Source organism: Eubalaena glacialis, chromosome 7, assembly GCF_028564815.1.
Source record: "Eubalaena glacialis isolate mEubGla1 chromosome 7, mEubGla1.1.hap2.+ XY, whole genome shotgun sequence".
NCBI classification, from domain to species: domain Eukaryota; kingdom Metazoa; phylum Chordata; class Mammalia; order Artiodactyla; family Balaenidae; genus Eubalaena; species Eubalaena glacialis.
Genome location: NC_083722.1, coordinates 22,291,299 through 22,305,079, shown reverse-complemented (window position 1 = coordinate 22,305,079; position 13,781 = coordinate 22,291,299). Strand labels below are relative to the sequence as shown.

The window sequence follows — 13,781 nt, the reverse complement described above, 5'->3', positions numbered from 1 at the left end:
TACCGAACTCACAGGACTGTTAATGTAGAGTGAGTTAGCATGTGTAAATAAGTTAGTATGCGTAAAACACTATATTACCTGTTATTACTGTATATTAACCCCCTTGGAAGAGACTATGCCACTTAGCGCCTCACTACGCCTGGAAGGGGATTCAGCGTGGCGACCACAGAGGTGTGAAAACCTCCGGGCTTACTAGAAGGAACGCGGCCAGAACCGCTGTTCCCCCGGAGAGCGGCGGTGTGACGCACTTCCGGCCTTTGTAGTCTATCATCATCCGGGCTGCGGTTGTCAAGGATTCAGAGGTGGTGCCACGGCTACCCGGTGAGCTTCGGAGTCCGGCTGCCGCAGAGCCTTCGGAAGGTCCGGGCTGTGCGCTGCGACTCTGGACTGGGCGTGGGGAGGAGGCAGCGGGTCTTCTTGGCCAGAGCTTGGCCGGACAGTTGAGGGGCAGAGGAGGCTGCCCCCGAAACTAGAAGGGCCCTGTTAACTGAGTCAGCGTCCTTGCCCCCACCCCCATCCCCTTCGTCTGTTCCTGAGCCCTTCAACCACTCCATCCTAGCCCCCGTGCCCCTCGGAACTCTCCTTCCCCGCATCTAAGGGTGAGGGTAGATTCGGATATCCAGGATGGTTTCTGTTTTGCCACGTCTACCATTCTCGACTGGGGGCTTATTTTAAACAACGAGCAAGGATAGTTTTATAACATGCCACAGCCTCTCTTAGTCTGATTCACTTAAGAGTGTAAAGGCTCTTGCCACCTGTTGATTTAAAAAAAAAAAAACACGAATATTTAAATAGCACGCATGTGTCAGCCAGCACCCTTCAAAGCACTTTCCAAATACTAACTTATTTGCTTTTCATAACTCTATGAGGTAGGCACTGGTAGTATGTAACTTCTCCCTCCTCCCCCCTTTATTTAAGGTCCAGGAAGAAAATGAGATTAAGTAACTCACCCCAGTTGATACAGCTGGTAAGGGGTGTAGTCAGGATTCAAATCCAGGGAGTCTGGCTTCAGAGTCCATTTTCTTAAAACCTTTGCTATGCTGACTCTGCTCTTTTTCTCTGTATTAGCTTTACAGTCACAACCCAGTAAGTGAGTTCCCTTATTTGAATCTGGTCCTACCCCTTTCCTACCTTAGTAATCCTGAACTTCTAGTTAGGATTTAAGATTAGAGAGAGGTGTATACCGGAAGACATGTAAGTCTGTCAGAGTGTGTCTGCAAACCTAATGAAACAGCCATTTCATTTGTGTGTGTACATGTGTTTCCCCACCCACTCACTGGTGTTGGTGCTTTGAGCAGTAGAAAAGATGACAGTCTTGGCCCTAAAGGTAGGTAGCAGCTGTTGATCAAGCCATCCTTGTACCAAAAATTGTACATTAAATTGTACATTATCTCATTAAAAGGTGGTTAATTGGCATGTTTAATATGTGCTGTGCCCTTTGTGCAAAACCACTTTATAAGCATTATCTCACTTAATTCTCTCAACGGCTTTGCAGGGTAGTTGTCCTCATTGCATACATGAGGAGATCGAGGCTCAGAAAAATCAATCAAGTAACTTGCCCAAGATCACATTGTTAGTAAGTCAGAATTCACAACCAGATCTGCCTATCTATGTTCTCTGCTGCCTCATACTATCTTCTATTTAGCTTAGTTAATAGGAAAAATATGAGCTATGTCGTGTGTGTGTGTGTGTGTGTGTGTGTGTGTGTGTGTGATTGCAGACACATAGAAAGGATACATTCCAATTTTTAACAGTGTCTGTTTCTCAGGAGTAGAACTTGGTGAAGGAATTCTAAATTCTGTACTTTTGGGGTTTTTTTGTTTGTTGTCTTAATAAGAGTAGACTGGGATGGATGAGGAAGACTGCAGGGAGGATGTGAGATTTTAATCAAACTGCAAAGATCGGGTAGGGTTTGAATAATGCAGAAGGCAAGACCAGTGAAATGGAACAGGGAGAGAAAAGCCTGGTTAAAGAAGAAACGCGTAAGTGGAGCTGGCAGTTTCTGCATGTGGAATATAGGAAAACAAGAGTGGGGCCAGACAGTGGAAGCCAGAAGTGTAATTGGTCTTGAGCCAGGCTTGAGAGTTTGGGATAAGTAGTGAGGAGCCATAGATGGTGACATCAGAAGTGAGGGTAGGGGGATGTATTATGATAAAGGCACCTTTGCATTGTGTGCTGCTTTGTCTTCACTACATGCACATCCTTGGTAAAGAGCATCGCTCCACAGGAATGATGTAGATTTAAGGGTGTTGAGCTTGCCAAGGCTCTAGGAGAAACCAGCTTTAAAATGCAGGTGTATTTTTTAAGGTAGGGGAGATTATTATGCTAATTATGTACCTGGCATATACAATGGGGTGGTGATCCTGGATGGGAGATTAGTAGCTGTATGCTTGTGACCAGGAGGGCAGGGTTATAAAAAAAAACTTGGTAAGCCTTTCAGAGACAGTGGCTTCAAAGAACTAAGATATGCTGGTGCGAAGACCTGGGTATTCAGGCCACCAGATAAAAGCAAATTCAGGGGAGGGAAAGCAAAAGGGAACCTAGGATATACAGAGAATGGAGGGAAATTGATCTTAGTGAAACTGAGTAAAGATTTGAAACACCATATACCAGAAATGATTTTCTATTGGCAGAGCTCAAAGCTTCAGCTGCATTGTCTGTGAATAGAAAAACTTTGACTTGAAACCAAGGTGGGTAGGCAGCAGATAGGAAGAAGACATTTTTCAGGGGCCTGGAAGGTTGAGAAAACAAGCGGTTGTTTAATTCTTTGAACGCATGCTGGGTTAACCGAGTAATGTGAGAGCACATATTCTTAATTTACCTATTTGATATTTGTACCCCCCAAATTTCTCACCCTAGAACAAGCTCAGCAGACCATGGTTCATGCTACCATCATCTCTCCCCTAGATTATTACCGTAGCTTCTCTTCCTGCATCTGCTTTTCCCAGTGGTCTCTTGTCACAGCAGCCAGTTATGTTTTTATATTAAAATTGAATAAAATTTTATCACCCCTCTGCTCAAAACCTCCTCCTCATCTCTTAGAGTATGAGGCAGAGCCCTACGATGGCTTTTCATGGTCTGCTCCTAACTTGACTTCATCTGTTCCTGTATTGTTTGCTTTCTCTATTCTAGCCACATTGGTCAACCTACTGTCCCTTGAAAAATGCAGGCATGCTTCTACCTCCAAGAACTCAGTGTTCCCTTTGCATGGAACAGTCTTTCTCCAGATAGTCATGTGACTTGCTTCTCACTTCCTTCAGGTCTCTGCTCAAATAATGGTTTGTCAACAAGGCTTTCCTTGACTACCCCACATAAAATAGAGACCTTTCTTCTCCCTTACTGCCTATATCCTTTACCTTTATTTTTCTATATAGCATTTATCACTACTTGACATATAATTATTTTCTGTCTCCTATGGCCCCCTTTCCTCATCCTGTCCCCTTCTTACCCCCACATAGAGGAGAGAGAGTGGTGTAGTGACTGAGACTATAAATTCTAGAATTAGCTTTGCTGGGTTTAAATTGCAGCCTCACCACTTACTACCTGTGAAGCACTGCATGAATGACTTAAACTCTTTGTGCCTCAGTTTTCTCATCTGCAATATGGGGGTAATAATAGTACCTTACTCATAGTTGCTTTGAGGATTAATTGAGTTAATATATGTAAAGCATCTAAAACACTGCCTGGTACATTAAAAGCACTATAAATGTCAGCTATTATTATATTGCTATAAAAATGTAAATTCCTTGAGATGAGAAATTTTTTTTGTTTGTAGCCTAGAACAGTACCTGGAATGTGGTAGGCTCTGAGTAAATATTTGCTCAATGAATGAGTGGAATATGAAAAGTTCTGACAGAAAAAGATAATGTGGTGGTCAGAGTGGTGGTGAGTTGGGGGAAAACATGAACTCAGGGATCCTATCTTTTGAGTAAAAACCCTCTCCATTCTTCCTAAGGTGGTCTATAGAAGTCAAGCAAGCCAAAGATGTTAGAAATTTGTGAGGGGATAATGTTCACAGGTTATCCAGAAGGATGCTGTCCCACACCAATGTGGTTTTTTTTGTCTTTGATAATTATAACCAATAATGTCAATATGAATTTAACTTTTCTTCTAGTTGTAGTATGATCAGTGTTCACTTATAATTTAAATTATCTACCCTTGGTTTTTTAAATTTTGTGATGCATGCCAATACTTAAGAATAGTGTAGGGTTATTTTTACAGTGAATTACAATAATTTTACTTAAAATTAAAACAAAAACATTTTAAAACTATAGGTCATGATCCCTTTGTGGGTCGTGAAATCTATGTAGTGGGCTATGACCAGGGTTTTTTGTTTTTTCATTTTATGAAATAGGATTTAAAAAATAAGAGTATATATATCACATAATGTAAGGGTACATAGTATTTTGTAAAAAAATTATTTGTATATGTGTATCTCACACATGCACAAACATGTATTCATATGCACATGTATGTGTGTTCTGGTCACAATATACAATGTTTCTTACTGAGGGTCCTGGTCAAATAAGTTTGAAAGCCTCTGCCCAAAAATGGTGCTTGGCAACTCATGCAGCTCAATATCAAAAAAAACAAACAACCCAATCCAAAAATGGGCAGAAGACCTAAACAGACATTTCTCCAAAGAAGATATACAGATTGCCAACAGACACATGAAAGGATGCTCAACATCACTAATCATTAGAGAAATGCAAATCAAAACTACAATGAGGTATCACCTCACACCAGTCAGAATGGCCATCATCAAAAACTCTACAAACAAGAAATGCTGGAGAGGGTGTGGAGAAAAGGGAACCCTCTTGCACTGTTGGTGGGAATGTAAATTGATACAGCCACTATGGAGAACAGTATGGAGGTTCCTTAAAAAACTAAAAATAGAACTACCATACGACCCAGCAGTCCCACTACTGGGCATATACCCTGAGAAAACCATAATTCAAAAAGAGTCATGTACCGCAATGTTCATGGCAGTGCTATTTACAATAGCCAGGACGTGGAAGCAACCTAAGTGTCCATCGACAGATGAATGGATAAAGAAGATGTGGCACATATATACAATGGAATATTACTCAGCCATAAAAAGAAACAAAATTGAATTATTTGTAGTAAGGTGGATGGACCTAGAGTCTGTCATACAGAGTGAAGTAAGTCAGAAAGAGAAAATCATATGCTAACACATATATATGGAATCTAAAAAAAAAATGGTTCTGATGAATCTAGGGTCAGGACAGGAATAAAGATGCAGACGTAGAGAATGGACTTGAGGACACGGGGAGGGGGAAGGGTAAGCTGGGACGAAGTGAGAGAGTAGCATTGACATATATACACTACCAAAAGTAAAATAGATAGCTAGTGGGAAGCAGCTACATAGCACAGGGAGATCAGCTCGGTGCTTTATGACCACCTAGAGGGGTGGGATAGGGAGGGTGGGAGGGAGACGCAAGAGGGAGGGGATATGGGGATATACGTATGCATATAGCTGATTCACTTTGTTATACAGCAGAAACTAACACAACATTGTAAAGCAATTATACTCCAATAAAGATGTTTAAAAAAAAATAAAGTACGTACTAGAAAAAAAAATGGTGCTTGGAAATCATTAGGTCACATAATTATTTTTCTTTCAGAAAATTGCCTTCATTAATTACTATCCTGATTAAGATTTAAGTGGTCATAGACGTTTGTCTCTTTATTAGCGCTTATTTTATTTTACATACGATTGCCCACTCTCCATCCTCAAGGAACTTCAAAGAGAAACAATTTCCAAGAAATTGAAGAGCAAGAAAGAGCTAAAGTTCTGTGATTTAAAAATATTAGAACTAATATTTCCTTCATTTTAATATCTGTGGACCAAGACCACTCCAGTTGACTACTTTCTGATTCTTTCACCTTAGTGTTTAGATCACTAGGATATTCATTTAATCTGTCAATAAAATTTATAAGAAAAATAACAATAGTGGTAATTTATAATACTTTCGAGTTTACCAAACTGCCAGCTTCTTTGTGCTCTTTATCTGTGATCTTATTTTATTTCTATATCAACCTAGAAAGGTAGACAAGGTTGGCTTTAGGATCCCTATTTTACAGATTGAGTGGACTAAGGCTCAAAAGATGAAGCCCAAGACTGTGCAGGGAGTACCTGGAAGATCAGTCTCAATCCCAGATCTTCCCCACTCCAAGCATACATCTCTTTCCTCCACACCTCACCTGATTTGAAGGACTCGGCATCTCTTCCCCAAGCACGTTTGTTTTGCTCCTCATTGTGTCTTTTTATCTTCTTTACTTTCCCTTCCTCCTCCTTTTTCTTTCCTTTTTCTCCTTGATTCTTAGTGTCTTCTGTGACCACTTGGGCCCAAAGTGTTTGTTTACCCCCATTCAACTAAAAACTGACTATGAGTCCAGTATCTTGCCATTCAAATGGAAACCCAGTACATCCAAGCTGATTTATTTGAGCTGATTCATTCAGGATGATCAAAATGGTCCCTTCCTTCAATAAAACTCGGGAGGGGGGGTGCTGTTTTGGTTTTGTTTGCCTTCCTATATTACCTTCATCAGTATTTGCATAGTCCTTATTAATCATGCATTTATGTTCTTCATTAGATGAAGTTACTGATTTTAGTATAAATACTCCCAGTGCCTACCAGCAGAAAAGATTTTCTACATTTTAATATTTTGTTTTCCTGCAAATTATTTTTTAGATTTTGGGATTTCCAGAAGAAAAGATCAAGGGGGAATTATCAAGAATAGATTCTTTTTCTGAATAGTTAAACCTCAAATGACCACAGCCTTGGCCCTTCAGACTCCAGAGATGCAGGAGGGACTTATAGCAGTGAAAGTAAAAGAGGAAGAGGGAGACCATGCCTATGGGCAAGAATCTGGCCTGTCAAGAGATAACCCTCACACCAGAGAGATCTTTCGTAGACGCTTCAGGCAATTCTGCTACCAGGAGACACCTGGGCCCCGAGAGGCTCTTCGAAGACTCCGGGAACTCTGCCATCAGTGGCTGAGACCAGAGATGCACACCAAGGAGCAGATCCTGGAGCTGCTGGTGCTGGAGCAGTTCCTGACCATCCTGCCCGAGGAGCTCCAGGCCTGGGTGAGAGAGCACCGCCCAGTGAGTGGAGAGGAGGCGGTAACTGTGCTGGAGGATTTGGAGAGAGAGCTGGATGAACCAGGAGAGCAGGTGGGAAGATGGGAGAACAGGGGTTTGTGCTTGTATGATCAAGCATGGGGTTTCAGTGCAGTAAGAGGAAGAGGAGGAAGAGATGGATTTCTTTATGCCTAACTTGATCTGTAATAGGCTCTTAATCTCTCTGCCTTTTTTTCTTTGCCAGTTTCTTGAGCCTTCTTTTCCTATCCACTGGTCCTGAGAAGGCCTTGCAATGTCTTCTCTGATATTTGCTTCCTAACTGTCCTTGATTTTTACCAGGTCCCAGCCCATGATCATGAACAGGAAGAGCTTGTGAAGGAGAAAGCAACTCTAGGAGCAGCCCAGGAGTCGTCAGGTGGCCAGCTCCAAACCTTGGAAGAGCAGCCTCAGTGGAACTTGCGAGGCGTGTGCCCGGTTCAGGAGATTGGTGAGGATTAGAATTTCCTCAGGAAGCCTAACTCATTCCCTGAATGGTCATTGATTCAGCACATTTACTTAGTGTCTTCTGTGTGCCAGGCACTGTGCTGGGTACGGGGGAAACAATGATGAGGAAGGTAGACGTGGTTCCTGCCCTCAGGAAGTTTACAGTCTGGTGGGAGAGGCAGACAATAAGCAAGGAGTTACGATACAGGGCATCTTCTCCTGAAGTCCTGGTATAATTGTTGAGAGTGGGAAAGTAAACAGAAAATGTGTTGCTTGTCCCTTTCCACCCACTCTCCTGACCAGTTTTTTTCTTTCTTCTTTGGAAACATAACATTCATGCCATACATTTATTATTTCAGATGATGAGGCTGGGACTTGGAATGTGGAGTTAGCCCCAAAGAGGGATCTGTCTAAAGAAACGAAATCTCGTGTGGAAGTACCTGAAACACTGAATGGTGATATTATTCCAGTGCCTGAGTGTGGAGAGACCTGTGACCACGAAGGCAGATGGGAAAGGCAACGGGTAAGCTCTTCGGTGGAGAGACCCTATATCTGTGGTGAATGTGGGAAAAGCTTCACCCAGAATTCCATCCTCATCGAGCACCAGAGAACGCACACGGGCGAGAAGCCCTATGAGTGTGATGAATGTGGGCGGGCCTTCAGCCAGCGGTCAGGCCTCTTCCAGCACCAGAGACTCCACACTGGGGAGAAGCGCTACCAGTGCAGCGTTTGTGGTAAAGCCTTCAGCCAGAACGCTGGGCTTTTCCATCACCTCAGGATCCACACGGGGGAAAAACCTTACCAGTGCAGTCAGTGCAGTAAGAGCTTTAGTCGACGTTCTGTCCTCATTAAGCATCAGAGAATTCACACTGGAGAAAGACCTTATGAATGTGAGGAATGTGGCAAGAACTTCAGTTACCACTGCAACCTTGTCCAGCATCGGAAAGTCCACCCTGTGGCTGAATCCAGCTAGCTCCTTGGAACAGGTAGGGCAAAATTTCACGATGTCAGACCACTAGGCATGGTAGCAAGGGTCCTGGTTCTTACTTTGTCTCTGAGAGAACAATAAGAGATTAATCCTCTACTATAGGAAGCTCCAAGGAAGACCAGTGAAAAGTCCTTATTTTTATGCTGAGAGACGCATAATATCTTAAATACATCTGTCAGAATCTCTTTGGTCAGTGACATCCATACTTTGCAATACTGAATATTGTGTTGACTTCATCAACATAGTCTCACACACATCTGTCCCAAAAGTTTTCTACATGTACTCCAGGAAAACTCCTTCATCCTAGTTTTTAAAAACTTTTAAAAAACAGTCTTAAAAATTATATGCAGCCTGAATACAAAATGTCAAAGTTAGTTCACTGAGTATTTAAAAATTAATTTAAAAATAATTGCAGTAAAATCTGTAATGTAAACTATTAGATTAGTTTCCATTCCCATAAGATAGGATAATTTGCTTTTAACCTACAAAAGGGGGCAGATGAATCCTCCCATAAATATATAGAAGGCTTCTCCCTGTAGAGGTTTAGTAATTCAGCCTTCAGTTTAGGAACCAAGGTATTGAAGCAACCATATATTATTAGTAGCTCAGTGGCTAGTCATAACAAATATTGCTCATGATTTTAAATTTTGCAAAGCCCAAGACACTTAGCTAAAAATCTGATATCTCCTTCAGATCTTTATTGCAAAAATATAGGCCTCGTATTTTTCCTGTGACTTATGAGCATTTTGGGGTTTTTCTTTAAACTTTTGTTATGGAAAATTTCAAACATATACAAAAGTAGACAGAAAAGTATGATCAGTCTTCCATGTTGATTGCTTTTTATAACCTCCATGCCTCTCAGCACTACCTATTGATTATTATCAAGGTCATACATAAAAAGATTTCTTTTCCTTAACACTGACTGAGTGTTACAAAACTTTATACTAAGGCCAGGAGACCAAAAAAATGAAAAATCTATGGTGATAACAATCTGGATTGGAATACCAAATACATACACAGTTAACTTAAGAGTAATAGAAACGCTCTAAGGGACCTCAGAGATCACTTCTACGTGCCCTTATTTGACAGATATGGAAACAGAAGCTCTAGGAAGTGACTGTGTAAAATCATACAGCTAGTTAATGGAGCTGGAACTAAAACCCTCTCTCCTAATTCCTAGTGCAATGCTCTTTCTACTAAGCCACTGGAAGCACTGTATTGCCATATAGAACTTAGAGCACTTATAAGGCACTGAGGTTTTGCTTTTTAGCTCAACAAACCCTCCCATCTATATGTTTCAATAAATGTACAGCCTATTTAATTTACAGTGGAGTTCCAGGAAAGATTCCTCCCACTTATCTCTCGTTTGAGGCATTTTATTTATTTTTGTAGTGAGTGATTATTTTTAACTTTAAATTTTAATTTACTTAGGAGTTTTTTAAAAAAATTCATTCTTCACCTGGTTCTAATATCGAAACAACACTAAAAAAAGGTCGCTATCTTTCCCTTATAGGTAGTCATTTACTAGTTTCTTATGTATCTTTCAGTGTTTCTTTATGTAAGTACAAGAAAATATGAATATATAATCTTATTCCCTTGATTACACAACACGATGGCATACTATTTATATTCTTCTATACCTTATTGTTTTCATGAAACAATATAATCTTTAGAGATTTCTGCATTATAACAGAGGGCTTCCTTATTCTATTTACAAGTTGACAGTATCTCATCTGTTGGTGCTCCATAGTTCAACATACTCCTACAGATGAACAATCACTACTTTGAAATGTTATGTATTGTTTCATTCTTCTCCCCAGTTTAGTCCAAGTCAAACACTTTCTATTTAAAAGCTAACAACTTCCACATGAGCTAGGAAACAGGGTTTGGACGACTAGAATTACACATAATGCTTCTGTGGAGAATGGAGAAGTGATAGGTGGTATTTTTCAGTTTCATGTATTTTGTTCTGTTATATATTCTTAGACCTAACATTTCAAACTATTTGTGTCACTACTTGTGACTAATTGTAGGTATTATCAACAATCTTAGAAGAAAAAAAGTCTTAAATTTCCTCAAGAGTATATTTTATTGTCTTGAGGTTTAAATTATATCCAAGAGAAATACCTAGGGATTTTAGGATGAAGTTAAGGAAAATATAGTAGACATAAGTTTGAAATAAAATCAACTTCTCAAAAAAACTCAACTTCTCAAGTTAAATATATATTCCATATAGTGATATAGTACGTATACTATTACAATCTGAGTTCATAAGTATTTTAAATGTTTCTCCAATATGCTGAAGCAGCATGTTTGGATAATTCAATTATATCAGCTCTTAAAAGATTTTAAATATGAACAGATTAGTATTTTAGAGGATGAATTTCTCATGGACTGAGTTTTTACACTTGCAGTTGAAGGTTGGATATTTGGTTTGTTCTGTGCCTGTTTTTTTGTTTTGTTTTGTTTACAGCTTCTCAAAAATTCTCAATTTTCTTAACAACTGGTAAAACGCCAAGAAACAAAATACATTATATATGCTGTAGAGACAGATGTACTGCTTAGAATGCAATGATGGTTAACACAATTAAAATGACTGACAGTTCACCAAACTAACTTTCCTTGTTTTCTGATACTAATTGTACTAATTCTCTTATGCTAATTCTTTTATCTAGGATGCATATTCCTCACTATGTGAGAAATAATATTTGTCTCAACCTATAGACAGTGGCATGTAGACTTTGACTTTTTCTGTGATTATTCCAGTCTTCCTGGCCAGAAGTCCTTAGTTGTCCCCCTTTTACATTTCTAAATTTCCCTCACTTCTCCTCTCTTTTCCACCCTGGCTCCTTTTATTCAGCCTATGAAGTCTCTAGTATTGACCTCATTTCAGGTGTTCCCTGGACCAGTATCCATCCCTCCCTATCCCCTTGAAAAGTCCAATCTGAGAGAGCAGAGTTTGGTTTTATGGTTGAGCAAGGTGTAGGAAATATTGATTCAAATCCAATTAAATAGCCTTATTGGTTCTTGAAGGATAGTCCAGCACCCCTTTGAGCACTGTTAGGACAGTGGACACTGCATCAAAAAATGGCTAAGTATCTTGCAACCAAAACCTGCCTAGAGCTGTAGATAGAGCCCTGAAGATTCTCTTTCACTATAATTTTGAGTTGAAGGTCAGGACAACAGGAGAATCAAGTCTCTGTCCATATTTTGTATTTGGAAAGGACTCCTATTTTCTATATCTGACAATACTTTTCTTTTAAAAAATATAATTATAATTTATAGTAGAAGATTGTTTTATATTTTTCTAGTAAGACAAAAATTATCTCTGAGGAAAATTTAAAATAAAAGTAGGTCAAAATTATTATAAAATATGAAGTATTTTCTGTGGAAGAATTTTGAAATATAAAATATATATGAATATACATGTGTCATTGGTTAAATGTTGAATTAGTAATTGAGAGAAACATAGATTCTTTGCAGAGGGAGGTGGAGGACAGAGGAAAGTGTTTTTGGCACAGGGAATAGGGTGAGGCAAGACCTCCATTTAAGATATGCTCAAGAGCCGGGGGTTTTCCAGTTTGGGTCACAGAGTTCCTGCAAAGAAGTGCGGGAGTGGGAGATTGTAGGTGAAGGCCAGATTGAGAGGGCCTTGAACACTTTCCTAATGCATTGAGTCTTTGTTTGATAAGCAGTGTAGAATCATCAAAAGTATTTTTTGTGTGTGATAGGAGCTTTTTACTATGGAATCAGAATATTGAGCTTTAAAAAGAAAATTTGGAGTTTCGCTCATTTCATACCTACACGAGAAAAGTGAAACCCAAGTGGTTAGGTACTTATAGTGATCTTTCTATTTTTTAATCACATTAAGTTCTTTTAAAACAAAACTATGAACAAAGATCATCGTGAATTACATGTAGTTTCATGGACACTTAGACTTGGAGCCCTGAGACACATCTTAGGCATCTGCAAAAAACAAATGGGATGGAAAGAGAAAAAGGATGGACAAAATGTGAGAACATAAAAAGGAATCAGACAGAAAGCAAAATGAGACACCAAAACTCTGGCCAACAATGGTGACCAAAGAGAAGGAAAAATAAGATAGATGCAGAGACAGCATTACCAAGATAAGTGCTTCATCTTCACAGTACTTATTAGAAATTCCTCCATCTCAGTTGTTTCAAGTGCCTTAGGTACAGGAGTCTCAAGCAGTGAAAATAGTCTCACTGCCTTCACTCCTCACTCATTCTAGTACTTCCCATAAAAAGGAGAACAGGGAGAAGATCACAGTCTATAAATTACTCTGTGATGTTTTTAGGTCTCTCTGGACCCACATCCAGATTTCCATGCCAGCTACCTTAGCTTTATGATGAAGCCACTGTTTCTTGGTGTATACCTGCGTTAGAATCACCTGGGCTGTTTGAAGGGCAGTTGCCTGGGCCCCACCCCAGACTGACTAAATCAGTGGTTAGGTTACTCAGAGGGACCCGATTATGCAAAGATTTAAAACAGTGGAGAGCAAGCCGACCTCTGCCCCTCTTGTTGCTGCTTTCCTTAGGTGGATGTTGATTATTGCTTCTGAACCTGGAAGTTAACTGACAGTTGGTACCTGAAGAGACTGCAGGAGAGGGACCCTGAAGGCTGGGACGTCAGAGGACCGGGTCCTAAGGGAACCTAGGGTTTCGAGAATCCGGTGAGAGTGGCCAGGTGTCCTCAGTGGAGTAGAAAGATATTAGCCCAGACTGAGTGGCTGCTGGACCCCAGAGGTTACGAGCCCTCGTCGATTTTCCTGCCTGAGCCATTAGGAGGAAGCCAAGCACGCGAAGGCGTGCCAGGTTGCCAGATCAACCACTGAGATGACGGGTCCTCCAAGTTTCCTAGAGAGGCAGCTGAGGAGCCGGCGGAGATGCGGTCAAGCGTTGTGACTTATTTCCGGTTCCTGATGTGCGCTGTATCCCAAATATCCCGTTTCGGTCGATGCTTCCCGACTCTGGTCAGGTATAGGTGGGTGTCTGGCTCCTCCCCACGCAGGATGCCCTGTACCTCTGCAGAGACCTTGGGGTTGGAGATTGGGGTGTTGCCCCCTTTCTCCAGGCCTGGCTTGGGTTCTTCTCCCTTGCCTTACATAGATTCCTCAGGATCCGACTCCCTTTTCCGTGTCGGTGCTTCCGGACGTTTCAGAGATGCAGAGAACTGAACACA

The 13,781-nt window shown here is 40.6% G+C and overlaps 1 protein-coding gene across 2 annotated transcripts; it reads left to right on the top strand.

The window, feature by feature from the left end:
* Positions 1-282: 282 nt before the first annotated feature.
* ZSCAN23 (zinc finger and SCAN domain containing 23) lies at positions 283-13,480 on the top strand. Of its 2 annotated transcripts, none has more exons than XM_061195845.1 (5): positions 283-321; positions 6,717-7,201; positions 7,448-7,595; positions 7,951-8,577; positions 13,138-13,480. In XM_061195845.1, exons 2-4 carry the CDS (start codon positions 6,794-6,796, stop codon positions 8,562-8,564), a joined length of 1,170 nt encoding a protein of 389 aa, XP_061051828.1. In that variant the 5' UTR covers positions 283-321; positions 6,717-6,793; the 3' UTR covers positions 8,565-8,577; positions 13,138-13,480. The 2 variants fall into 2 exon arrangements, with proteins under 2 accessions (XP_061051828.1, XP_061051826.1); XM_061195843.1 differs by having other exon boundaries at positions 297-360.
* The last annotated feature ends 301 nt before the right edge of the window (positions 13,481-13,781 follow it).